This window comes from Teleopsis dalmanni, chromosome 1 (genome assembly GCF_002237135.1).
Source record: "Teleopsis dalmanni isolate 2A chromosome 1, ASM223713v2, whole genome shotgun sequence".
Taxonomy (NCBI): domain Eukaryota; kingdom Metazoa; phylum Arthropoda; class Insecta; order Diptera; family Diopsidae; genus Teleopsis; species Teleopsis dalmanni.
The window spans coordinates 142,522,460-142,549,566 of record NC_051846.1 but is presented as its reverse complement, the minus strand read 5'-3'; the positions used below and the strand labels follow the sequence as shown (position 1 = coordinate 142,549,566).

At 28.7% G+C, this 27,107-nt stretch overlaps 5 protein-coding genes across 7 annotated transcripts; 3 read left to right on the top strand and 2 right to left on the bottom strand.

Moving 5' to 3' along the window:
- The first annotated feature begins 284 nt into the window (after positions 1 to 284).
- LOC119669127 (fatty acid hydroxylase domain-containing protein 2) lies at positions 285 to 11,782 on the top strand. The gene is made up of 4 exons (XM_038078911.1): positions 285 to 870; positions 3,610 to 3,683; positions 10,499 to 11,129; positions 11,192 to 11,782. The coding sequence occupies exons 1-4, from the start codon at positions 563 to 565 to the stop codon at positions 11,340 to 11,342; spliced, it is 1,164 nt and encodes a 387-aa protein (XP_037934839.1). The 5' UTR covers positions 285 to 562; the 3' UTR covers positions 11,343 to 11,782.
- LOC119669128 (thioredoxin C-1-like) lies at positions 7,683 to 8,526 on the bottom strand. 3 transcript variants are annotated; one of them, XM_038078914.1, is made up of 4 exons: positions 8,276 to 8,526; positions 8,064 to 8,220; positions 7,885 to 7,998; positions 7,683 to 7,830 (listed from the first exon to the last, which is right to left on the bottom strand). In XM_038078914.1, the coding sequence occupies exons 1-3, from the start codon at positions 8,446 to 8,448 to the stop codon at positions 7,909 to 7,911; spliced, it is 420 nt and encodes a 139-aa protein (XP_037934842.1). In that variant the 5' UTR covers positions 8,449 to 8,526; the 3' UTR covers positions 7,683 to 7,830; positions 7,885 to 7,908. The 3 variants fall into 3 exon arrangements, with proteins under 3 accessions (XP_037934842.1, XP_037934841.1, XP_037934840.1); XM_038078913.1 differs by having other exon boundaries at positions 7,683 to 7,834; positions 7,888 to 7,998; XM_038078912.1 differs by lacking the exon at positions 7,683 to 7,830 and having other exon boundaries at positions 7,845 to 7,998.
- A 4,329-nt stretch (positions 11,783 to 16,111) lies between the features above and the next one.
- Positions 16,112 to 17,327, top strand: LOC119669126 (fatty acid hydroxylase domain-containing protein 2). Its single transcript, XM_038078910.1, has 4 exons — positions 16,112 to 16,317; positions 16,385 to 16,560; positions 16,638 to 17,098; positions 17,155 to 17,327. The coding sequence occupies exons 1-4, from the start codon at positions 16,224 to 16,226 to the stop codon at positions 17,261 to 17,263; spliced, it is 840 nt and encodes a 279-aa protein (XP_037934838.1). The 5' UTR covers positions 16,112 to 16,223; the 3' UTR covers positions 17,264 to 17,327.
- Positions 17,328 to 17,708: 381 nt separating this feature from the next.
- LOC119669125 lies at positions 17,709 to 19,734 on the bottom strand. Its single transcript, XM_038078909.1, has 3 exons — positions 19,344 to 19,734; positions 18,089 to 19,281; positions 17,709 to 17,866 (listed from the first exon to the last, which is right to left on the bottom strand). The coding sequence occupies exons 1-3, from the start codon at positions 19,357 to 19,359 to the stop codon at positions 17,753 to 17,755; spliced, it is 1,323 nt and encodes a 440-aa protein (XP_037934837.1). The 5' UTR covers positions 19,360 to 19,734; the 3' UTR covers positions 17,709 to 17,752.
- Positions 19,735 to 21,907: 2,173 nt separating this feature from the next.
- LOC119669124 (cell wall integrity and stress response component 3-like) lies at positions 21,908 to 23,269 on the top strand. The gene has a single exon (XM_038078908.1). It carries the CDS (start codon positions 22,059 to 22,061, stop codon positions 23,061 to 23,063), a length of 1,005 nt encoding a protein of 334 aa, XP_037934836.1. The 5' UTR covers positions 21,908 to 22,058; the 3' UTR covers positions 23,064 to 23,269.
- The last annotated feature ends 3,838 nt before the right edge of the window (positions 23,270 to 27,107 follow it).

Sequence of the window (27,107 nt, the reverse complement as noted above, 5' to 3'; positions counted from 1 at the left end):
CAATATGTGACTTAAGTCAACATATGCGCTCAGAAGTTATCATGTCATCAAATCAAACACCAAACTGTCAAAGTCTTTAAATACCTGTTAAGCTTTTGCAAGCTTTCATCAAACAAAATATAAACAAAGGACTTTATTTCATCAATCCTTGGATATTTTAATTAATAAATACTACATAAATCGACAGTTCAGTAAAAATTACTCTAACTGTGAACAGTAAAATAAATTAGAATATATATAAATAAAAGATATATACTTTATTAGTTAATTTTTTTAAGAATGAAAAGTAAATATCGTGTGAACGAATAAAACGTAATTACCTTTGATAAGTGAATTTTTGACAGTTTTTCGAGAGTTTTGCAAACGAACTGCGTTCTGTTGTGCTTTATTTAAATGGCGAATATATTTTTTTAATGCAATTATAAGAACGTTATAAACTTATTGTAATTTATTTTGATAAATCGAAATTCATTTAAATCCAAGGTCAATGCAAATATCTACAACATAACAACAATAATATAAAAAGTGCTTTTGTTTTGATTTTCACTCGTAACTACGCAAAATGTCCAATTCTGATACTAAAAATTCGAGTGCATTAATAAATGCGATTATTATGGAAAATACACTGGAACCAAACCAAATCACAACAGATAATATAAATGAGAAAAAGGAGAAGAAAATAAATGACGTACATAAGAATAACTTCGAAGAACAATCTGCATTCATATCGGTTGAGCAGTCAATAACTTCTTCGCCCTATGCCACGTCCGATTCACAGAAACCGCGTTGGCTCTCCTCCCTGCACAGTGTTATTTTCATAATAACTTGTGCATTAGCCGTATTTATAGTTTTTCGAAACGTTTTGACATGGTAAGAATATGTTTCTATAAATAAAAATAATAATAAAAGTTCATATATTTTATTTATGAGTATTCATTCCATTAAATACAATTTCAACAAACCATTTTATGATAAGCATAAGAAAATCGTCATTCTACCATATATTCTACATGCACAAGTAGGAACACAAAATTCATAGATCCATTCCCATTTCCATTGATCTATCCCTAATAAAAATATTAGGGATTAAAGTTCAGATTGCGGCTTTGTTTTCCCTGATTAGATAACATGTATCGTTCATCGTTTCGTATTAAATTGATTTTTATCATCCGTTTTGCTGAAATAAACTAAATTTTTAATATAAACTATTGATGTCAATAGAGTGGTATTTCGAACAGTAAAAAATTACAATAAAATTTTATTATATATTAATTAATTGAATTTTTCGCTGCCCATATTGCTGTTTCGAGTATAGCCAAATACCCATCGTCAGTGATCTTAGAATTATTTCTTATGTTTAATAATTCTTTAGGATTTTTTTTTGAGACTGTAAAAACCAAAGGTTGAACTCGTGTCCTGCCAATTTTAAAGCTTAGAGTCAGTATACAGTAGCAAATGGACCTAAAGCCGTACTTGACTTATATGTTCGAACTTTTTGGAGTTTTATTAATTTGCTATGAAAGTTCATTACGAAATCATAAACCAGCTGTAGAATAATATTCAATTATCAATAGTTTCTTATTGGTACAATCTATAAAATAACAGAGAATATTGTAGATCAAAGAGCACTCCATAATGAAACAATCAATTAATTGTTAACATTATTTTGTTGTATAATTGTATATAAAACTTTTGAATAATATATAAAATATTTTTATATTTAAGACTACAAAAGCGTCATTAGATTTTTAATAGGGATTAATAGAGATGTTAAAAGACTTGTGAGTTTACGAGAATTGTTTTTTAAAGGTTGTCATTCTTATTTTAAATTTGTATATTGTTGGTGTGGTTCGTCGTAAACCATATCGACCATAAATAGTAGGAAATACACTTGAGTTATCGAATTAAAACTGGGTTATGGGATAATATTGATTTTTTCGATATATTTTGAAAAAATTGTTCATATCAAATATTTTAATGGAGTTAAAGCTCACATTTGAACTTGCATTTGGCACTTTAAATAATTCATCTAGTTTTAAAAGCATCCAGTTTTTATTTTGGAGCAAATTTGGTTTTGCCACTGGTTAATAGTTAAAAATATCAATTACATATAAGTCCAATTTCAAAAATTATCTGCCAAAACAATCAACTTGCGCACGACATTGTACTTCCCAAATTACTTGTATCAATTTATATAAGAGACGAGTAAAAACCGAGTGCGAATGATTGGTACATCCATTTATTGCGGTTCTGAAATTATAGTGGTAGAAATTATTTTTTTGTAATTTGTACAGTAATCAGTTTCTCTAATACTGATTTCCTAAACTCCTTCTGGAGCATAGGACCTCCAGTAGTCAGTATCTTAATATTTTGACTAGTCCACAAAATCTTATAATTTTGCCTATTCTACTAATAACAACAAAATAAAATGAAATTGGCCATGATTGCCTGTATTCTTAAGCAATTATTACGATTATCCAGTTGATCCAGTAAAATTAATCGAACTTATAGAAAATGAAATTGGCGATTATTGACTGAGTTCTCAAGCTATAATTAGTTGATCCAGTGAAAGTCCTTGACCTTATATCGAAAAAATTTAAAGATAACTCAAAATTTGTTGATTTTTAATCCAAAACCTGTAGCCTTCAAGTAAATTTCTGCCTAAGAGCTTAGGTTAGCTAAGGTTGGAGTGGTAGTCTTGCGCCTAAAGCCTACTTACGTTTAAATAATTGTAGGCCACACGCAGACCAGAAGAATCCCTAAAAGGACTGCAGTGGTTAGCGTAAGAATAATGCTGGCTAAAGACTTGGCTAAAGACTGGCTAAAGATTTCAGCATCTGTTAGGAAACAGATATTCTTAAGGATTTTTAAGAGAAAACGTAAATGTTTAATTTAAACCAATCTAGAAATTGTTCTCCTTTTTATAGTTTAATAATTTTAATTTTCATTGAGAATATCATAATTAACGACTAGTTTTCATATGTAATTGAAACTATTTGAAAGATAAAAGCCAAGAAAAAAGTTAGTACTAGTTGCTAAAAGTTCACTGTTAGCACGTAAAGTGATTACTCAAAACATTTTAGCTTATACTATAATTGAGCTAAAAACTCAGTTATGAACATTTTTATTCGAATATTGTGCAAGAAACAATCTCTTAAGAGCATTTTTGCAAGTTCAACGACAAGTAACACTCTTAACTCTCTTAGCTGTTTGCGAAAATAGTCCACTTTCTTTGTTACTTGTTACGCCACGCTCAGATTTTACGTTTCCATATGAAATGCTAAGATACATTTGAAAAAAAAGAAAAAAAAAATAACAATGAGCTTACATACCCGACTCGTACATTTACACACATTAGTATTCAAAGAGTTCGCATATAAATGAGGTTGTATCTTGAATTTTTATTTTTAAGCTTCTCTGTGTGTAGAACGTTTCAGTTCGGTTGAAATTGTTGTGTTTTAAAGATCGTTACAAAGTTTCACTTAATGCTCATAACCATTTATTACTGTTGTGGTCTTAGTTTTATAACAAAATAAATAATAAAAATATTAATATAAAATATATCTAAGTTATGGATAAATATAATCATATTTCTGTACTCCCTGTAAGGCATCTGCAAAGCTTTTGGGGCGCCTCCGGCAATTTTTGGCAATCGCAATGGGACAAGTTTATCCAAATAACTGGTAAGTCTGGAGGTATCTCAATGCAAAAATAATGTGCGAAAAATTAAAGTTCTAAATTTTATGTTTACGCATTTAAAAGTTTAGTTTATTAGCACTTTTATATTCTAATTATTTGTTCTTTACTTTTTACGCAAAGTATCTCTCATTAATTGAGATACTTTTTTGTTTACATATTTTCGCGTTCGTGGAAATGAATTTCAAGTGCAAAGATCGTTTGTCTGCGGAGCTTTTCTTTTTTGTTTGTATTGCGCGGTGTTCTGCTTTAATTGGTGACGGTCATGGTGACTTCAGTGTGGTCTTTCTGGCTTGCTGATGTTATCAATAGAGGTCGTTTGCCGATAGTACGAAAAATCGGTGCATTGGCACCCGGCAGTATAATTTTTAAATTCGCTTCTTTGTTATATTTTAATATTTTATAAAATTCAGCGATAAAAATGCTTACGAGCTTAGACCGCAGTGGGTCTCACTGGGTGTCAGTGCAATTTCAGAATTTACTATATTAAATGCTGGTGTTTACTTGCTGTACGTAGTATATTATTTTACTTTACTCTTGTTTACAAAAATAACTGAAACGCAAAAAATTTTTATTCACAAATAAATTTGTAATTTTGTATCTACAAGCATAGTATTTATTGTTTGTCGCAAGTGATTTCGTTTATGGTGCACAAGTGCATTTCTGCTTAGTCAGCCTTTTTGTTAACTCATTTTGTTTATTTATTGTATTTTACATATAATGATTATTATCATGTAGATAAAGAAATAGCTATTGTTCGTTTCATTTTTTATTTTAATTAATAGTTGTCTGGTCAAAAAAGATACACTGTAGCTATCAAAGTGACATTTCAATTTAAAAATATAATTTTAATCAATCTTATTTTCTTCCCTTAGCAGCGAGAAAAGCTTAAGTAGCAAAAGTACTAAAAATTTAAATGAACAAATAAATATATATTATTCCAATAAAAATAATATGTTCAAACTTATTTAATTATTTTACGAGAATGAATATATTCACGATTTGACCATAAGTGGCTATAAGTGGTCTCAATACTGACTTAAGTCGTCTTATTTTCTTCCCTTAGCAGCAAGAGAAGCTTAAGTAGCAAAAGTACTAAAAATTTAAATGAACAAATATATATTATTCCAATAAAAATAATATGTTCAAGCTTATTTAATTATTTTACGAGAAGGAATATATTCACGATTTGACCATAAGTGGCCATAAGTGGTCTCAATACTGACTTAAGTCGTCTTATTTTCTTCCCTTAGCAGCGAGAGAAGCTTAAGTAGCAAAAATAGTAAAAATTTAAATGATAAAATATATATTATTCCAATAAAAACAATATGTTCAAGCTTATTTAATTATTTTACGAGAATGAATATATTCACGATTTGACCATAAGTGGTCTCAATACTGACTTAAGTCATGGATAATTTGCTGACTTAATTCACACTTAAATCAGTTTTGAAACTCGTGTTATACTCTGTTCAGACAGCCAAATTTCCCTAATTTCGTGAAAAGGAAATTAAGTTAATTTCGAAAGTGTTCATACTGAGTTAAGTCATGGATAATTTGCTGACTTAATTCATACTTAAATTAGTTTTAAAACTTGTGTTATACTCTGTTCAGACAGCCAAATTTCCTTAATTTCATGAAAAGGAAATTAAGTTAATTTCGAAAGTGTTTATACTGCCCCAAATTAAGAAAATCATATGTTTTTTGTTTACAAATCAAATGTTAAAAGTCTATGAAATTTTAAAAGTTGATTATTATAACTATAAAGGATGGCATTTAGTAGTTTCATTAGCTTTAATGGATTTTTTTTCTTTTTGTACATTCAAATTTAAAAATTTGCGATGCTTTCAAAATATTTCCCGGTGTAACGAGTATTAAAGTCAACTGTCATTAGTTAAAATTTATCTTACGCTTAGTTGCATTTGAAAGGTCCTTTAATTTTAGCCTTGGTTTAAGGTTCGTTTTAACCTCAAAACTGAATTTTATAAATTTCGCTGAAACGAAGATGAAATTAAGATTTTTGCCAAATTAAGAAGTGTCTGAACATAGTATTACTAATATAAAACAAACAACAGTTTGATGTACTCTTGATTTTGGTTGGTTTTAGTGGCGGCAGAACTTACTCTTCTATCTAAGTAGCGCAATTGCACCGTTTTGTAACCACAAACTCTGTTTTAAGCATTTTAGTTATTAAAACCCAGATGCATGGTTGATAAAGGAGATTATATGGCATTTACAGATAAAGTACGAAGTTGTTTCTTTCACCTCTTTCTTCCCTGCAGTAGTGTATCTCTAAATGAAAAGAATACACAATTTTTGAGCAAGTGTGCTTTTTCGTCGGCACTGTAACGAGTTTTGCCACCTCTATCTTTATTCTAAGAAGAAGTGTGTTACAGTTCGATTTTTGAATTAGTTTTAATGAGATCAGCAGTTCTTTTTCTATTATGTTTTTTTAACCATAACTTTAAGAAAATTGTGTTTTTTTAGCTAGTTTATCCGCAATTTCATTCCCTTGTATTTCTGGGCGTCTTCATCGTTGGTATCAGAACTGATTATTATTTGTTCTTAAATGATATTTGGTTTGCAAGACTCCCAATCCAACTTAATCTGACCATAGTACTGTAACAAAAAATGTATATTCAATTTTAATATATATCAGTTTTTCTGATAAATGGCATTGATCATAGTATTTGTAAAAACCTGTTGAATTGCAACAGTTGTTTCGGATCACATAGTTGATTCGAGTCAACAACAAAAATATTGACATTTTCATTCTGATATTGGCTTGTCTAAATATCTAGGTGGGTCTAAATCTTATATTTCATGAATCTTAAATTAATGTTTGCACCTCCTGTCACTAATTGAGCTCAACAGACTGGCGCTCCGTCATCATCATAGGCACATAACCATTTCTGTGGCTACAATCCCATATCCTTAGTGTATTGCCGACATATTATCCACTGCTGAATTTAAGATTCAAATTCGCAAGCAGGTACAACGAACTCTCATATCCTCATATGCCTATCTTATATAATCGTACAACTCTATTATTAGGATCCAATCCGTTTTCATTTTCATATGGGTGCCATTGAACCAAATGTTTTAATTATGTTGAACCTAGTTGACTCAGTGCACTTGAGCACTTCTATTCTCTATTAACGGTGAGGTTTTTTCGATAACGCGGTATTGATAAGCTTGACATCTCTGAGGATGTCATTCGTCCTAATGTGCCATGGCACCTTGAAAAGTCTTCTCAGAGCTTGGCTTTGTGCAGTTTCTGGCTGGCGAATAGTAGTGCTTGAGGTATTGCTAAACGCTACACACCCATATAAAAGTGACAGACGAATTATTTGGTTATATATCAGCTTTTTGTTCTTAGCATTGAGATTTTCATTTTTGAATAGCAGTTGGAGGTGATGAAGAATTTTGGCACAGTTAAACATGTTTAAGCCATAGGAATCGTTTGTCCACCATGATGCCTAGATATTTAGTGCTATCCTCCTAGTTTATTACTATATCTCCCACTCTCACTCTCGACGAGTTCTGTCTCCTCTTAGAGTAATGTTAGAGTAGTAGTTTTATCTCCTAATTAGGAACAAGATCGTAGCGTGAAAGCCAAAATGTTTGTTTGTGGATGATTTAAGATAATTACAAGTAAAGAATAGTATAACGGTGATATGTCTCTTTAAACACAAATGTAATTTTTTCAGTTTGAAACTGAATTGTTTCATTTAAGTGTACTTTTTTTTCATTAATATAATAATTGTTGGTTGATTATGCAAATATTTTAATTATATCATAATTTCCTGCTCTATTAAAAGTAAAACTTAAAAAAAAAAGCTACCTTTACAACCTTACTTAACTTAATTCATAACATCTTTAAAATTGTTTTGATGTGTCTATATATAAATTATTTTAATTATACTTAAATCGTTATATTAATAAAACATTAATCTACAAATTTATACAATTTTTTTTTTGATTTTTAATTAAGTGTAAAAGTTTTTACATACAGACGTACATAAGCTTCCCATAGGTATTTTCGATATTTTTATAATGAACTTAACTCACATAGCACATTTATTTTATTAATCCATCTTTGTGTAAATTTTGTCCTTTAATTAACTTTACTAACTAAATAACTTTAATTAAATAACAATGTAAATTTTATTCTTTAACTTTACTAACTAAATAACTCCTTTAACTCTTTGTTCACTTGGTATCAGCTATATTCTGATCAATCCATGCACGTAACTTGTCCTTGTCTTGTAGGCCTACCATACGATTGATTACTTTGCCATTCTACAAAAATGTTTTATTTTTAATATTTTAACAAATATATATAGTATATATATAATCAAATGAACCTTCATAACTAATAGCACAGGAACAGTTCCAATATCATAATCTAAAGCTAGCTCACTATGCTCATCTATGTCGACCTTGGCTAATTCAACATCGCCTGCCATTTCGTCAATAATGGCTTCGATACGTGGTGTGAGCATTTTACAAGGATTACACCAACTATTTAAGAACATCAATTAAAATTAGGTATAGACATTATAAACATAAACGTTACGTTGCAAAAAAGTCCACGATTACAATCTTTTCATTTTTCTTGACTTTCTTATCGAAATCTTCCATGGTCTTAACCAGAAAGATTTCACGATTGATTGATGATAAACTTATACGACGTACTATATTGGCACGCCTAACAACCTCCAGAATAGGCCGAAGTTTTGCTGAGAACATTTTGCTATTTCGTGATTAAATAAAATTAATTTAGAAGAAAATATTTAAGTTTCAGATTGACTTGATATGTAAAACAAATCCTCGAAGAAATTTTTTTTATAAAATTAAATTGAAAACAAATTTCCAAGTCAAATTTTTTGTTGAAATTATTGAGTTCCTAAGATTGAATTATTTTAACATAATTTTAGAAAAAGGTTGATGTTAACCTTCTGAAGTCAAGGTTACTAGAATTTTTTAAGTGTTAATGGATTATTTTCCTTACATTTTTAAGATACTCTATTAACACTTTGTTAAATAACCGCGCATTGTGGTATTAAATTTTTAAAATTTTAATTTTTAATAATATTTTTATTTATAATAATTGTCAATTCCTTTTTTAAATTTTTTTTAAAAAAGATTAAAATAGATTTTTTAGTTGAAGTTCAAGTAAAACAAAGTTAGGTTAGGTTGGATAGGTAAGCAGCAAGACATCACGTTTAGATGGTTCTTCGCAATGGCAATTTGGAAAAAATCTACTACAAATGTTAACGTTAGATTAAAATATTTATAATGACGATTTAGTAGTTCAACAAGAAATTATGAGGACTAATACTGAATACCTTAAGTTAAGAAATAACCACTGCAAATACAGGTATACACACATAGGAGATATTTACCAGTATATTAAAAGTTACAATTAAAACGATTAAATTTTATAAATATTGAGTACCGAACTGTACATATATTCTCAAATACATAATATCTCTAATATGTAAGGATAATCATTTAACAGTTACGCTTCCAAACTGAAAATAGAGAGAATAAAAAATGGAACAGAGAGACATGTATTTTTTTATCTGTAGAATAGACTTTTATAGTACGAAAAATCGTCACGGGATTGTTGTTAACACAGATGATGGTTTTTCCTTGAAATCGTCAATTATTCTTGTCTCCGGTTTCAATTAAAATAATTTATACATTAGTAAATGCGAATTGAGATTTTATTTGAAAACCCCAATGATTCAATAAACTTTTAACCAAATTCATCAAAAAATTTGAATTAATTTCTTTGAGCCTTGGTTCGTGGAAAATATGTTCAAGATATTTAATTCATGAAGCATATGAGTTTTAAATTGTTTTCGAATTCTAATAATGAATATAAACCAAGGTAACTAAAATAAATTTATATATCTGCTGATTTCTATTATTTTAACTAAACTCTAAATATGCGTATGCCGGTTCAAACTCTGAAAAGAAGCAATAATATTAGTTAAAATTTTGAATAAATTATGAAAGGGTGCTGGACTCATCGGATAGTAGAATACTCTAATTAAACTAGATCTTTAATACAAACAATTGGAGCTTTAGAGTTAAAAAAACTGTAGAATCTGCGGGGAAAAAGAAAAGGGAATGACTTTAATGCAGAAATTTCTAGATCTACCCTAAGTTAAGCATCTCACTATGGCAACCTATGAACTAAAAGGATTGGCGGACACGAAAAACATAGATCTTAAAACAATAGTATTATTATCAGGTGCGTAGGTTGATTGTATTCTGATTGTAATATTACAACGTTTATTCACTATTTAAGCGGAATCTCGTACACCCTTAATATCAAATAACTAATAGTATTCATCTAAGGATATATATTATTTGAACTTAAAAAATTATTTTTTTATATGCAAAAAATTACTATGAAAAAAAATTGGGGTCCTTTCAGCTATGGAGTAACACAATTTTTTTACAAGCATAAGCTAGCTAGCTTATGGGTATTACGTTAAAATATAATGTACTATAAATACAATATTTTTTGATTTTCAAAAGCAAATTAATATTTTAATATTTATATTAGTCTTTGATTTATTCTTTATATCAATTAAATTGCTTTTTTTATTATGACTTGAATAAAGGCATGATACATAAGTTAGTCTATGCTAATATAGGTATCTGTATATTTTTAAACATTTGTTTTTTATAGCATTTTTTATTAACTATTAAAGTGGTTTTTGTGTTGATGCATTAATAATTTTATTTGGAACGGTATATGTATGTTTATTTAAAATTTTTCTAGGTGACGATCCAATGGTTCTTTGGGTTTTCGGTACCACAGCATTCATAATGTTAGTATATTGGTTTTTCGGCGGTATTTACACATTTATGGATCTGACAAATCGTCCAGCATTTCTCAGAAAGTATAAAATTCAACCAGGTACAAATGAACCAGTTGAAAAAGCACGTCTCATGAAAGTAATATCGCGCGTTATCAGCAATCAAATCTTTATTGGCATCCCAATGGCTTACTTAATGTACAAACTAATGGTATTACGGGGGTTAAGCTCGATAAGTGAATTGCCGACGTTTCATTGGGTTTGTGTAGAGTTGACAGTTTGCATTTTAATGGAGGAGCTTGGGTTTTATTATTCCCATCGTTTACTGCACAATAAGCACATCTATAAATTTATACATAAACAACATCATGAATGGACTGCACCAATCGCAGTAACTGCAATTTATTGCCACCCAATAGAACACATTTTTAGCAACCTATTACCGCCTTTCTTAGGAGTTTTTCTAATGGGCAGCCATGTAGCAACTGCTTGGATGTGGTTCGCTTTAGCAATATTATCAACACTAAATGCACATTCCGGTTATCATTTACCATTCTTTCCGAGTCCTGAAGCGCATGATTTTCACCACTTAAAGTAAGTTAATTTTAATGCTTTATTTATTATTAATTACAATGCTTTAATGTATTCACTTTCAGATTTAATAATTGCTTTGGAGTTTTGGGAGTTTTGGATCGTTTGCATGGTACAGACTCATTATTCAGAGCAACTAAATCTTATGCGCGTCATATTATGATGTTAAGTTTCGTACCTCCTCGAGAAGCATTTCCAGATTCTACCACGAAATAAAGAGAGAGCAATAAGAATTATTTATTAAAGGTTAAATTTATAGCTTTAATTTTGTTGTTTATCGAGAACACAATTTTATATTTTATGGAAAATAAAAAAATATATTGCAAAGAGCATTATTGCTTCAAAATTCAGCACTCCACAAACCTGGCGCATTCTAGAAAAAGCAAATCTTATGTACCACAAGTATTTACACTAAAATTGTCATACTATAGTTCTAGGTTCTGGTATTTTACTAAAATGTCTAACATTTTTTATATGTGATAGTATACATCAAAATCTCATTTATATGTATGTACGTTTATATGTGATTATTTACAGTTAATATATTTTGTATTTAGTATTTAAATTAACATTATACGATGAAAGCTGACACTTCAGCTAGACTTGTAAGAAACAGTGAATTGCTACTAGAATCATTTAAGAAACGAACTTTTCAATGCATCTACAAATATGAACACTTTAATCTTAACGAATAAGTATGTAAAATAAATATGTACAATATTAAATAATAAATATTGGAACTATTTTATAAGTAAGATTATGTCATTTTAATGACCAGTTATATACTGGTTACACTGTTTGTAAGTCTCTTTTTTTATAAAAATCTATAAAGCTCTTAATATAACTTTTAATGTAAAAGCGAAGAATTAGAGTCTCCTATACTCTTCTCTAAAATGAAGCTGAGTAATTTATTGGTTTTTACAAAAATTCAATGAATATATGAAAAATATATGAAAGATATTATAATAAATTAACGGAATGCTGATAATATTTAATCAATATGTACCAAGTATTAATAAACAATATTTTATTTGAGGAACAATGAATACTTAACACTGTAACAGAAGACTTCTTTTAAAACTTTTTAGATCAAGAATTTATTATAATGGTATGAAATTAAATCTTAATTACGATCACGATTTCTCGAACACTCCTTTTTGACTATGGATTTTAGCAAAGACAGCTATTTTGAATAAATCTTAAATCCATTACGCTCTATGCTAGTATAGCTTAGTTATCGAGTTATCAATTTACAGAGTTACACTCAACAATCAATGTACATGAAAACTCCAATATTAGCTATAGTTGAGCTCCCTATAGTTGAGCTCACAAGACGTCGCAGACTTAAAAGGACACGACCAGTGGACTTAATTTGATCTTAATTAAATTAATTTAATTATTAATATTTATAAATTTTATAGCTTTTATTTATATCTACTCCACAACTAATATGGCTTCCAGTTGTTGAACAGATAGTCCATAAACTTTTCCTTAACTTAACTGAATTTTAAAATATACTTAATGTCTTCAATAAATTAGACATTAAGTTCTAAAAAAAAAAATTACAGAGTTAAAAATGGAAACTACCAATAACAGTTATCTATCTATTTGTTGTCTCCCGTTGTTTGTCGTGTTACTTTTTCATTCTAGAGTTTATATTTCATCCACTTTTACTCGCTTTTGGAAGTGATTACTTGGGTTACTTGTGAAGTATAGATGTCATTTTAAATAAATTAATTGCTTTATAAATAAAAAAATTGCTTTATTATAAGATCAGACTTTAAAATTAGCTATTGAACCACTGGTGATAAAAGGATTAATAGTTTTTAACAAGCTTAGCTCTGAGAATTCACAGTATCAAAATCCTGAGGATCCTCTTTCTAATAAATTTTTTACTTTTTTAACTTTCATATCCTTGGTGATATTTGAATTTGTTACATTTTTTTGGGATATTTACGTCTTCTAAGAACTATATTTTCATATGATTGAAATTTGTTTACCGTAGTCGTGAACACTTCGCCAACCGGCAAGCCGCCTCAAAGTTAGCTTGGACTGATCTGTTCATATATTGGGAATTAGTCAATTTAAATACAATTTTCTTCTCCTTTATATGCTCATTGCAGAAGCATTTTTTATTAAAATTTAGTCCAATATATTTTACTTTGGATTTCCATTTGGATCTCTTTAATGGAAGAGTTATTTATCGGTAGTTATTTGGGATATTGATTTCTTTTTCTTGCGATAAATATGGCTTTGGTTTTTTCTGTACTACCTTTAATTATCAGTTGATAAATATAACATTATAATAACATCATCTATGGGTGTTGGAAAATTGTTTGTTATCTAGTTCCCGTTTTCTTCAGGGTTCATGATACAAATATTATCAGCAGATAAATATAATGTAATGCTGTCTATAATTAGAAAGTCAGCTTTTATAATATAGATTGTATAAGATTGGAGATACGGACCATCTTTATTTATAATTTTGATTTTAAAATTAGTAGAGTAATCCTAGTGGTGATAAATTTGACTATTTTATTTTGAATTTTGTAATATCCAAGTTTAATTTATAGTGCAGCATGCCACATTTCTTGAATGTTTGGAAATGTCACACATTCCTACGTCCGCTGACTAAGATTGGATTTTCCTTGTTGTGGAGTAGAAGTTTTCTATTTTGACTTTAAAATTTTTGTTATTAAGAAAACTGCTAATAAGTTTGACTAGGTTATTTCCAACTCTGTATTATATAAATTTAATTATTAGTCCAGTACGCTATACTTCATTGATTGTTTAGAAATGTCACACATTGCTATACCTACTAAGTTCCTCTTACTTAAAGCATTTACATCTTTTGCGAAACCAAAACCAAATGTAGTTCAGTTGTTTAATTTTTAATGATTCTAAATTTCTGTACTGTAGTTTTCTTTTTAATGTAAATTATGTATGTAATTTGTGTTAGTATAATCGATGTAAAAAGTAAACAAGTGTGAATTTCACTATCTCGAGAAGAACGCTACATAGACATATAGCGAAGTGGAATAGCTGACCCTACTAAAATCAGTTGTTAAATCTTCAAATCGAAATCGTTTGTATTATTAAAAACAGGTTTATCTACTAAAAGTTTGCATTAAAACTCAAATATATTGAACATTTAAAGGAATCGTTTCAAAAAAGCTAATCTTTCTCATCAATAGAGAACATCTGTTAGGCAAAAAATATTTAAAGCAAAAACGCAAAATTTTGTATTGTTTATTGTTCAAGTACCTAACTGGCACTAATTATGGTATTGGTACCGGTACTCGTACCCCACCAGTGCAATTTCTTTAGGTAAGAAAAACCGAACTAATCCGAACTGCACTAATCTAAAGTGAACACTTCAAAATATCTATTTATATTTTTATATTTATATTTATTTCAATATTCATATATATATATATATATATTTTAACGTAATAAATGCATATAAACCATTTGAGATAATATTTTTTTAAATTTTATTGCTTATCTCTATACCAATAAATTATTGTGTTATTGAACTTTGAACTTCATAAGTGCTAGAAATAATTCTATAAAAAACAAATACTAAATTACTACTATTAGATAATATTATATTTAGTTTGATTTAAAATTAAATTTATAAAAATATAAACAAATTTCTAATGATAATATTTCTTACTAATCATTAATGATGAGACATACCTAGTATGGATTGCACAATATCGTTTTTAAAATGTTTTCCTGCTCTGGCGTTGCCTTAGCTTTAATACACTTTATCCAAATTATTAGATTTACACGATTTTCTAAATTATTTGTAATACAGAGTAGGAGATAACCACTGTAAGTATGTAGCTTTATTTGAGGATCATAATCAATCCAAGCCCTTAGAAATTAAGAACACACTTACGTTTGATACAATAATAATAAGCTTTTTTGTAATAAAGTAATATCTTATTGATCTTAGACGTTATGTTTAAAATTAGAACCTTAGATAGCGATTATTCCAGTGTTAACAACATCACCTTTTGTGCCAATAAAATTATTATCAATTTAATTTTCAAAGGTTACTTAAAGATTGACTACACGACAGTTTCATTTTTTATTCCAACTAAGCTGCTGTTGGAAAACACATATCAAAAATAAAATTTTTAAAAATTTGGTCATCTCAGGAATATCGTTTCATGCACTTCTTAGTTTGGCAGAAATGCATACTACAATCTACAGAGTAAAATCTATAGCTATACTTGATATCGCCAACGATGAATAGGTCTACGTGTAGTTCACACATAGCGTAACTTAATAATTTAAAACAGGGCTCTCCAGGCTAATACTATAGCGGGCCAATACGAACACTGTGCAGATTGGAGGGTCGCAAAAACAAGTACATACGTCTATGGATTTTTTGGAGAAAATAAGAATATGGTTGTAATGTTAAAATTAGTTTTATTAATTTATTCATTTTATTTCACTTTTTTGAAATACTATAAAAATAAAATTTTTATAAAAATTTGCGTAATTATGGTAAATTACATACATGTCGCGGGCCGCACATACATATATTATCCGCGGTTCGCTTGTGGCCCGTGGGCTTTGCTTTGGATAGCCCTGATTTAGAAGTTATTTAATGAATTTATTTATTTATTTGTCTTTAAAAAGTTAATCAAGGAATGATTTGAATTTGCCGCATCTATTTCTGTTGGCATGAGAGAAAAATATGTGCTTATGTTCCATATTCATATATATATGGTATAATATACATATAAATGCTTAGCTTATTATTATCAGCATATGTATCAAGTAAAAAATATTGTATTTTTAAATCACTAAACAATAGAAATACTCTCTAAATCCGGCTATGCTGAAATATATAATCATTTTTGTCTTGCTCATATCTCCTACTTTTGTAATAATGCGATTAAGAAGTTGGATTTAAGTGGCGATTAGTAAAATTTGCTGTAAACAAAAATCCAATAGAACTATTTTTAAATATTTCTCGATAACAACCAGGTTTTTTTTTGCAATATCAAGAAATTGAGATAAGCTTCACTCATAATTCTAGCACGTATATAAAGATTACTTCGGTTTAGTCTTATAAGCACCATGGAGAGCAAACAATTGAAGCAAATAAGCATTGGGTGGCGTAATTTAGGCGAAAGTTTGGAAATAGGATGGAATAAATTGTTGGATGCAACGAGTATATACAATTTCTGCAATACATACTTCTTTATATACTCATTATTAAAATGCATATACCATTGCAGGTGATGATCCTATGTTATTATGGGTTTTTGGTTCAACAATAGTTGTCTTTACTACCTACTGGTTGTATGCTGCGTTTTTCACTATAATGGATATTACAAATCGACCTACATTTTTGCGTAAATATAAAATACAACCGGGACAAAATGAACCAGTGGATCAAAAAAGGCTTATAAATGTATGTAGTGAATGTGTTATATTTCTTGGAACATCAACTAATATTACTGTACTAATTATTGTGTTTATACAATTTAGGCTATAAAAGTTGTATTGATCAACCAAACAGTTATAAGCACACCAATATTTTATTTACTTTATAAGAGTGTACAATCATATCAACATTTAATACCAGTACGCGAGCTTCCCACTTTTAAGAAATTTGTATTTGATATGGCTGTGATAACCATTTTGGAGGAATTTATGTTTTACTATGCTCATCGGTTATTACATCACAAATCTATTTACAAATACGTACACAAGAAACATCACGAATGGACGGCGCCTATAGCAGCTATAACTTTCTATTGTAACCCAATTGAGCATATTGCAAGTAATCTTCTTCCGGTGGTCGTCGCAATAGGTCTATTAAAATCCCATATATCAACTGCTTGGTTATTTACTGCACTAGCAATTATTAATGCTATGAGTGATCACACCGGCTATAGTTTTCCATTTTCAGCAAAATCAGTACGCTTTCACGATTTGCACCATGAAAAGTAAGTAATTTTATAAAAAATGTTGTTAACGTTTATTTTTTTATTATTGTTTTTAGATTTAATTACAATTATGGTGTATTTGGATGGTTGGACAAGTTACATGGTACTTACAGAGAATCGTGTCCAAGCAAATTGGGTGCAAAATTCAAAAAGCATAAGCAATAAAAGTTTGAAAGATGTTTATATGTAGTTAAATTTATTTTTTATTAAATGGAAACAACTATTTAAATGCTTTTTATCATTTTTTTACCCTTAGATAACATATAGAATTATTTGTGAGTCCATGTATAAAAAATATATTGTTATACAGTTTAACAATCAACGAATTTATCTTGTATATAAATTTTCAAGAAATACATTACATTACTGCTTCATAAGATAAAAATATATTTAGTAAACTCTAAGATTTAAAACGCGTTACTATACTACAAGAAAAAAATCCAGCTATTTTTAAAATAAAATATTGATTTTTTTAAAAAGATTTCCCTTCCACTTATTGAATTAAAACTATATATTTATCTCAAACACCTGTGCTAGCGTTCCGCGAAATACATGCCACATTTAGATTTAGTACTTTAAACCCAGTGAAAAATAAATTATCACATTAATGTTACAGTTAAATGATAAATATTTTTATTAATTAATATTAAATAATTAATCAAAGTCAAATTGAAATCCTCGATCCACATAACTTAAACCTCTTTCGGAATCTGGTGGAAAATCCGCCGACAAATGAATGTACTTTTGCTGAACCCAAAAATTTATATTCTAGAAATAAATAATATTTTTGTAGTATTATTATAAAATAAAATATAAATATTATAAAGCAAAAAAGGTTACTACTTTTTTAGTAGTAAGCTTTATTTTGGCTATTAAACAAATAAATTTATAGTCTAGAAATAAACTATATATATAATAATAAACTATATATATATAATAATAAACTATATATATAATAATAAACTATATATTTATAATAATAAAACTTACTACATTTTCAATTTCATCTTCCAAACCACTTAACAGGTAATACACATTTATGGTTCTATGTTTATGCTGTTTGAGCAATTCAACTGCATCATACAGAAATGATTTATCCAAATTTTTACAGTAGCTTACATCTATGTGCTGTAGATTTGGACATAGTTCAATAAATCTTAATAGCACATCTTTAGATAGTAACGACCAATTGCGTAAACAAAGTAATTTTAAATTCTTCATTTTTGTGTACTTTTCAAGTGCCGTCGATTCAAAGCTTGAATTACAAAATGCAAAATATTCAAGTTTACAATGTTTAAAAATATCTAAATTGTCATCCCAATCTTCCTTCAAAGGCATAAAATAGTTATCTATGCTAATACCCGTAATCCTTTCACTTTCTGTATTTAATATATAGTAAAACTCCTTGGTTTGATAAATTTTAGTACTAAATGTATCTGGACTTTGTATGCTTGATGCATTAACAATGAAATCTAATAATACTGTAACTGTTTTCAACTTCGGTAGCTTTAAGACATCACATACAATTGTTTTTAGTACGCTTAGGTTAAGCTTTAAAACTTCCAAATTTTTGCAGTATTCTATATGCGTCAAAGATAAATGGCTTGCATTAAAAGTACGTATATCCAAAATTCGTAGCTGCTTTAGCTCCACACATATATCCTTTAAATAATTAGCACTTATTTCCAATTCCTTTTCTTGTTCGTCATACAGATGTAATTCTTCTAGATATTTAAAATTGGTCAAAAATCTACCGGTTATAGGTGCTGTTAATCGTAAATATTTCAAATTAGGTAAAAGATTTGTTAAGTTAAATATATCACAGTCATTTGGATAACAATCAACAAAATCTGACAAATCGCAACGTTCAACGCTCGGCAAACATGTAATATTCCATTCCTCCAGATCTTTAAGGGTTTCACTGAGACAGTCTTCGGTTATTACAAATTCCTTAAAATAAAATTGCATTACATGCAAAAAGTATTGCAAATCTTCAATTTTTGGGAAAATGCTACGCCACTCATTTAATTCCAGAATTCGGTAGTTTGAATTGGCATTCCAAATGCGCGTGTAAATGTTTTGAAAACGTGTACATACTCTGGAAATCTTTAGTTGATCTGGCAGGTACACTATTTTACGAAATATATAATCCAAGCAATCATCATTGAGATCATATAAAGATGCTGTGAAAGATTAAAATTTTATTTGATTTTTAAAGTGTTTGTTTCATTTTTTATTTACTTACGAATTTCGTTCTGCATTTCTTCTTTCTATTATGTTTGTACTCTTGTGTTTTATGCCTTACGAGGCGAATAATATATATTTTGTGCCGTTATTTATAAAGCAATAATTACAATAATTATCTTAATGAATAAGATTCACAAAAAATAAATTTAGCAACTCAATTTTGCAACGCTGTCAACAACAGCTGATTTTTGAATGAATGATGCCACATGTTACTCCTATGTTCTAAATGCTACAACGACTTAAGTTATAAATTTATATTATAAATTTATTCATGGTCGAGTATTCAGACATGGTCAGTAATTACTGAATTATTTGTACTGTATTTGTACTGCACTGCACTTCTGTAAATATTTATTTATTTATTCATTGCACTTATTTATTATTTTTGGCTAAAAGCTTTCAAATTTATTTATTTATTTTAAACATCTTATAAAATTTTAACAATGGTAACACCTAATTTATCCTACTCGAAATTCTGGTAAATATCAACATATGTCAGAACCATTTGAAACTTTTTAGTGAGCTTGTATTGGTGTAGAAAAAATTCACTCAATAATATACTTCACAAAAAATTTAATATATAATTGATATAGTAAATCATTTATATATATATATTTATTTTAGAGATTTATTACATATTTAATTAATAAAAACAAAGATTTTATTAAATACTTACTCAGCTCAGCTGTTGTTCGTTTATATTTTTCATATAAAACATATGACAGATATTTCAAATGTTGGTAATTTTTATTGAGCGAAATTTAGTTTCAAGGGTTACATCATTGAGTATATATATTATAGAGTAGAAATCTGAAAACAAACTCAATTTGCTAAGTAGACCTGTGGGGGCGCGGGTAACAATGTTACATGAATTAGAGAGCACAATGAATTTTTCTACAACGCTCTATAACATAGTGAGCACGTGCATGTAAGTTTTTTGTTATAATTTTGTTTCCTTGTACTCTATTTTGTACCCTTGTGTATTTTTATTTCATTGAAACTAAATATCACTTTTCAGCACCAAATTTAAATAGAGGAATATATTCTATTTTATGGTCATAGGCATAGGCATATGAACATATTATTATTTTTGTTTCAGAACTTCCTAGAAATAAAGGGTACTCATGTTTTTTTTAATGAATTTTATTAGTTTTGGGTTTATTCTCATATATTCCTTACATTCCCATATATATATATACATATATACGTATATATAATATACGTAGAGAAATAGATTTTTGGCCCCAAATACGGAAAGAAGATGAGGTTGTAACTGCACCATCAGAATTGGTTAAACATTTTTATATTTATTCTTTTTATTTATTTATTTATTAACACATGAAGCTCATAATATATACATACATACATATGTGTATACTGAAGCAATTAGTAAGCCTTTACATATACATACATATTTTTAAAAACAGTTTTAAATCAGAATCAAAACAATAAAAATAATAGTAGCATTGTTTCTGATATGAAACAAAAAAAAACCAATCTTCTTTTTACGCTTACAATTTCTTAATATTGGATGCAAAATTAATACAAACATACCTACTTGCTGAGAAATAGAAAAGAAATATGTAAACATATACAGTGATGAACAAAATTATTGGCACAGCAAGCAAATTGAACTTTTGCACCATTTTTATCCTGTCAATAATGCGATTTTTAATAGTTCAATTTGCTTACTGTGCCAATAATTTTGTTCGTTACTGTATGTATGCTAGTAAAGTGCACATGCAATATGAAAGCACACAAAAAGACTAGAGTAATATTTTTTTCCTACATATACCTTCCTAATAAATTCGCAGAAGCACTGATCAATATAACAAACGACGAAAAAAGTTATTTGAGAGAATCGTCTTTACTTTAATTTCCAAAGCAATTCAGAAAACAAGACATGAAGAGAATGGAGTGTTTTTTGAGTGCAAAAAGGTTGCCAGCAGCAGCAACCTCATACAAAAATTTGCTTGTACGAGATTGCTACTCTATAATATTTATACTCAATGGTTACATTCTACTTAAATGAGCTGTTTTAATGATCAGCTCATTTATATGAAAGCATTTTGTATGGAAAATTATCCTTATTAGTGGTTGTAATGAGTAAAACCGTTTAAATGAGATAGTATAAATGATTATTAAAGAGGATACAATTATGTATGGACGATAACGCAACTTCCTTTGGAACATTATATATATTGCAATTAATCTACAACAATTGCATGACATTAATTGTTATTTGTATTTCGTTACCTGCATTTATTTGCATAAATACCATTAACTGCAATGGTGCAGCTTGAACAGGCTATAAACAGAGAAACAGATACTTAGCAAACATGATCCGAATGTAAGCACCAAATTTCAACAATGCAATATGTGTATTTAATGGAAGAAACTTTTCTGTGACGTATTAAATCACAACAGAATGTTGGTTGATTAAGAAATCAATCATCAATCATTTAAACCCAATCACTTGAGTTGAAGCAAAAATATTTCGAAATCAAGTTATGCTATGACATTTGAACTTTTTTATCTAAACATTCATAGAAATATTATTAGACTTTTTTCCAATACTGGAAAAACAGCTGATTGCGCAAATACTCGTACTTCGCAAAAGTGTAGTCGTAAAAATAGTCAAAATTAAAAATAGAAACTAATTGAATATATAAAAAATAGATGTGAAGAATCAAATTGATTTAGTTTATAAAAAATGCATTATAAAATTCTTTTCTTCACTTTTGTGTATTCTTTATCAATTGTAACAGGTCAGATAATCTCGCCGAATGCAGTGAACACAAATAATGAAACTAAAGGACTAAAACAGGGCGACAGCCCCAGTCTTCAAATAGAGCTTAGTAATGACACTAATGTACCTATTGAATCGCATAAGCCACGTATCCGCAAAGTTTCAGACACCAGCGATTCAAAACCATCTAAAGATTTATTAAATTCAACAGCTACTGGTGTCTCCCAGCAAACCAAAATTGTTGCTGAAAATGTGGTAATAAATGTGCCAACTAATTTAACATCTAAAACACCAGTCATTAATTCTACACAAATCGAGGCCAGTGTTGAAAATGTTAAGGAAGATGTAGTCAAAATTGCTCAACCAAATGTAACAACAACATTACATGCAGAAAATACTACAAGCAATAGCAATGTATCTACAACAGCAATAAATAAGCCGACATTAGTCACCGTAAGTAACAATGGAACATCAAAAACATCTGCAGATACAACACCAAAATCAGTCATCACAATAACTAACAGTACTGCAAAGCCGACAACTCCTACTACTACAACAACTTCCACAACAAGCACTACAACAACTACCACAACAAGCACCACCACTACAACAACAACAACGACAACTACGCCTAAACCGAAGAAACCTACTATTACTTATGGAGTAGAAGATTTTCCAGATTTAGATGGCAATTTAATTAAATTAAATGAGGCCTTGCAGCAACAATCAACGACATTACCAGAAACTTCACCTGTTCGTGAGATACCAAATGCTCAACCATCGAAAGAAATGAATGGATTCCAAATTAATCATAGTCGTGATTATATAGTGCCAATTGTTACACTACTCTTTATTTTGCCTCTAGTACTAGGTGTGATGATAACGGCATACAGACGCTTTAAAGACTTTTGGTCAACCCGTCACTATCGTCGCATGGACTTTCTTGTTGATGGCATGTACAATGACTGACAGCTTAGAACGGTTGAAGGCAGGGATTGGGCTGATGCAAACTTAGAGGAGGCATTTAAAATTGCTTAGCAATTAGTAAATGTTGAAAACTTTTAGAATCGTTGTGAGGGGGGTGATAACTAATAATTTATCGTAAAGCAAAATATGTTTCGAGTGAGATTGATTTACCTATATCTATTTATACATATAAATTATTTGATTTTTGAGTTTAGTTTGTTTTTTTTTTTTGGCATTTTTAAAATGCAATGGCTGCATGGTCAATTACTTGCATTAGGTGCGCATATTTTGTTTTTACTAAATTTGTGGCCAAATATCTATTTTATAAGTAATAGCATAATATATGGAGTGTTTTTTCCAATATTATGTCATATACAATAACTTTTCCTTTTGTTTAACTGAAACACAAAACAATTCGAATTTTTAAAATTACTTGAAAAAAATGCATATACGTAATAATAATCTGGAACAGCGTTAAAAATTATAGTAACATAGAATCTGTATTATTAAGGATACTCGTATAGGTTAAGCACTTTTAAATCGAAATTATTTTACCAAGACAATATGTATTAATAAATTAACATTAACACGATACCAATTAATAAAACTTTATACGTAAAAATTTTAAGTGCCTTAAGAAGTTAAAATTAATTCTTTTGGTATTTTCAGTTATAAGGATTACACTAAAATATATTAAAATGTAAGTTACATACAATAAAGAAATAAAGCAATTTTAATTAAACGTTATATATGATATTCGTTATTAATAATTTATTATTATTATTATGTTTAGGCTAGTTGAATCATTTCACTTGAGTACTTTTACTTTCTATTAACTGCGACGTTTCTTCATAATCCCTCTCTACGCCTTGACTGGATTATTGTTTATCACTACATCAGACTAAGCAATAACTGACCTCAGATCTGCACACCTCCCCGAGGAGCCTGTAATCATTCTGAGATTCGATAACGCGGTGTTGGTAAGGTTGTCAGTTTTCGTTAATAGTTTCAGGGCTCCATCCTTTATCTATTAGTTTTAGATTTTATAATTTCAATAAACGAATATTTAACGACGATGTGAACAGCAACAAATGTGGCGTTATTTATGGTTTTTTTTTTTTTAAAATATGTATCTAGACTTCAGCATTGAGTGTCTAAGAAATTTATCTGAGTGATCTATCGGTAATTTTCAAATGACACCAATAGTCTTTACGTTTAAATCTTATTAAAAATTACGGTTTTTATAAAAAGCTAATGGTAACCTTCCGAATATTTCGTTTGCGCATCAGTAAATGATTTCTACCAACTTTAGTTTGATTCATTCTTATAGTTAATTTCATTTCTCCTAAATGCAGATGTATTTAGAAAAACACAGAAATAGCATGTTAAAACGAATACATGGGTTAGTGTGATTGTTTAAAGGTAGAATGAGAAGAAGAAGGGTAATTATGGAATATAGGAAAGGATTAGAAAGTTAGTGGGTCATTAATTGAAAATAGTCTAAGTCGAAGTGAAAAAACCAGGCCACTTCAAGGGATCGGAATAGGGTTAGACAATGGCATAGTAGAACTACAGTTGGAGTACTCATTGGGAATGAAAGGGAATGTATTTACAATTCATGTGTTATTGGTATTTGTTTGGCAAAAATTGACTTAAGATTTTAAATAGTTTTGTAGGGGATCATGGGTCAATTTACGATATAACGAAAAAGGAGTACAATTTTTTTTTTGTATCTGAAGTAACCTCCATATAGACAGAACCATGAATAGGAAAGACGATAATGACAACATCAGCTCCAGCACTTTATTGTATATTTATCGTTTATCATTTAGAACAAAATTTGTAAACAAATTTCAGTATAAAAAAGCGCCTTACATATTTCTGAAGAGCAGGTGTAACATTAAACCTCCATGTGAAGGTGTTTTGGACAGCACTGGTCTAGATGAAAAAAATTGAAGGCTATATACTGAAATTTGAAATATTTGAAATTTCCTGGGCTATATGAATCCAGGAAAATATCAAATTAATTTAATTTTGCTAAAAAGCTTGATAGCCATTAGAGATATTTTGAAAATTGTTTATGGACTTATAACATATTCCTTTTTTTATTATTCACAGCATTGATGTGTAACTGATAATCAATATTGAAAGAATATATGTACAAAAATTTGGGGATAAACACATATAAAATAAGTTATTCATACATTTCCCAATGTTACTTTAAGATAAATACTGTCAAATTAACAATAACAAATCAAACTATTACAAGATATAATAAAGTTTTCAATTGTGTACCCTACATTCGCTGTATCAGCATAGTATAATGCAGTGGATCAAATATCTCATAATGAAAGCTTTTTTACGATAATATATGTCGATTATAGTAGTAAATTATGTTATGCGACATATAACAATATTTGCAGGTTATTATGGAGATTTATTTTTATGAGAATAATACAAATAAAAAAAAATTCTTACATAAACTATAAAAAATGTTATTTCGTGCGGTATTCTAGTCCGTATTATCGTCTACTACGAGGTATGAGAATTTACTGCAAAATTAATAATTCCTAAGCGCTATTATTGCAAAATTAAAGCTCAAGCGGAAGAAGAGTCTGTTTTTTTATATTTTTGGAAATGTGAGATATCTAAAAATCATTCAATCATATAATTCTGTTCTTTAATATTTATTCTTATTCTTAGGAGAGAGATATTAAGGGTAATTTCTTTTTTAATTTTTCCTCCCAGTAACAGAAAGAAACCAATTACATCAAGACTTCCGTTCGACTTTGTTCCTCAATTTTTTCTATAACATCACAGTGTACAAGAAACTCTTTCTTTTTTAAATGTTCGATTCTAGTTACAGATAAACCCCGAATACTTTAAACTTTTATAGTTTGCTTCTTTATTTGTACAACATCGTCTCATTGCATTTGCTGTACAAAGTATCCAGAATCATTAAATAAAACATCATCATTAAATTTATTTTGTCGATTATGCATGTGCTTAACTCAACTCTTCATATATTGATTAAGATATAATGGCTAATGGTCACAAACTTCTTAAAGCGTCTTCCTAAAGTGAGAAATTGTGAATGTTGAGCACAAAAAAAATCAGACGAAACCATGAAAGGCTACTTGCCTTACATTTTTAAAAGTACTTGTCAGTACTTAAATACTGGATATTTTTTTTATATTATATATAAACATTGTTTTTTATACAAAAGAAAAATTATTTAATCCTCGACGTGGTGTCTCTTAGACGCGTTTTTCAAATTTTAAAGTCAGGAAATTTTGTACACTAACATAAATGTTTATTAGGTTTTTTCGTAAAAGCCCTATAAAAATCCATATCTGGGTAAATGCAAAATTGAAATTAATGTTTTCTTTCTACACTTTTTTTTTAAACTAAAAAGTCCTTAATAAATTAAAGCGTATTTTGAAAAACAATACTCTATAGATTTATAACATATATTATATAAAGAAGTGTATTTATAAATTATCTTTATTTCTACATAATAATAAAATGTAATAATTTTTAAGTATTACGTTTCTAGATTAGGTTCTATACATAAAAAGGAATATATAAATCATGACAAACAGAATAGTATTGAAATTTAGCAATAAAAAAAATATATATTTAATTAAGTCAATTATTCTACAGCTGGTTTATGATTTCGTTCTTATATAAACGCAGCAAGTGAAATTGTTAATAAAACTTTCACCACAAATTAACAAAACTTCAGAAAAATGTGCAAACATGAAAGTCAACTAAGGCTTTGGGTCAGTTTGTTAAGGAGCGCTGACTCTGAATTGAAATTTAGCAGGGCACGAGTCCGATTCCTGATAGTTGCAATCTCGAAAAATTATTTATAAATAATTAAATACAAGAATTATTTCCAAGACCACTGATGATGGGTATTTGACAATATTCGAAACAGCAATATGGTCAGCCAAAGAATCAACTAATTAAAATAATAAGATTCAAATAATTAAAATAGTTAAGATTGCTATTCATGTCATATATATATATATATTTGAAATTCTA

What these genes read in the sequence shown, in the direction of transcription:
- LOC119669127 (XM_038078911.1), top strand. Translation starts at nt 563, where the DNA reads ATGTCCAATTCTGATACTAAAAATTCGAGTGCATTAATAAATGCGATT. An exon ending in TTTCGAAACGTTTTGACATG is followed by an intron (nt 871 to 3,609) that starts GTAAGAATATGT and finishes ACTCCCTGTAAG; the next exon opens with GCATCTGCAAAGCTTTTGGG. An exon ending in CATGATTTTCACCACTTAAA is followed by an intron (nt 11,130 to 11,191) that starts GTAAGTTAATTT and finishes ATTCACTTTCAG; the next exon opens with ATTTAATAATTGCTTTGGAG.
- LOC119669128 (XM_038078914.1), bottom strand. Translation starts at nt 8,448, where the DNA reads ATGTTCTCAGCAAAACTTCGGCCTATTCTGGAGGTTGTTAGGCGTGCC. An exon ending in ATCGTGGACTTTTTTGCAAC is followed by an intron (nt 8,221 to 8,275) that starts GTAACGTTTATG and finishes GTTCTTAAATAG; the next exon opens with TTGGTGTAATCCTTGTAAAA. An exon ending in CTGTGCTATTAGTTATGAAG is followed by an intron (nt 7,999 to 8,063) that starts GTTCATTTGATT and finishes ACATTTTTGTAG; the next exon opens with AATGGCAAAGTAATCAATCG.
- LOC119669126 (XM_038078910.1), top strand. Translation starts at nt 16,224, where the DNA reads ATGGAGAGCAAACAATTGAAGCAAATAAGCATTGGGTGGCGTAATTTA. An exon ending in TAAATTGTTGGATGCAACGA is followed by an intron (nt 16,318 to 16,384) that starts GTATATACAATT and finishes ATACCATTGCAG; the next exon opens with GTGATGATCCTATGTTATTA. An exon ending in ATCAAAAAAGGCTTATAAAT is followed by an intron (nt 16,561 to 16,637) that starts GTATGTAGTGAA and finishes TATACAATTTAG; the next exon opens with GCTATAAAAGTTGTATTGAT.
- LOC119669125 (XM_038078909.1), bottom strand. An exon ending in AAGATGAAATTGAAAATGTA is followed by an intron (nt 17,867 to 18,088) that starts GTAAGTTTTATT and finishes ATTTATTTCTAG; the next exon opens with AATATAAATTTTTGGGTTCA.
- LOC119669124 (XM_038078908.1), top strand. Translation starts at nt 22,059, where the DNA reads ATGCATTATAAAATTCTTTTCTTCACTTTTGTGTATTCTTTATCAATT.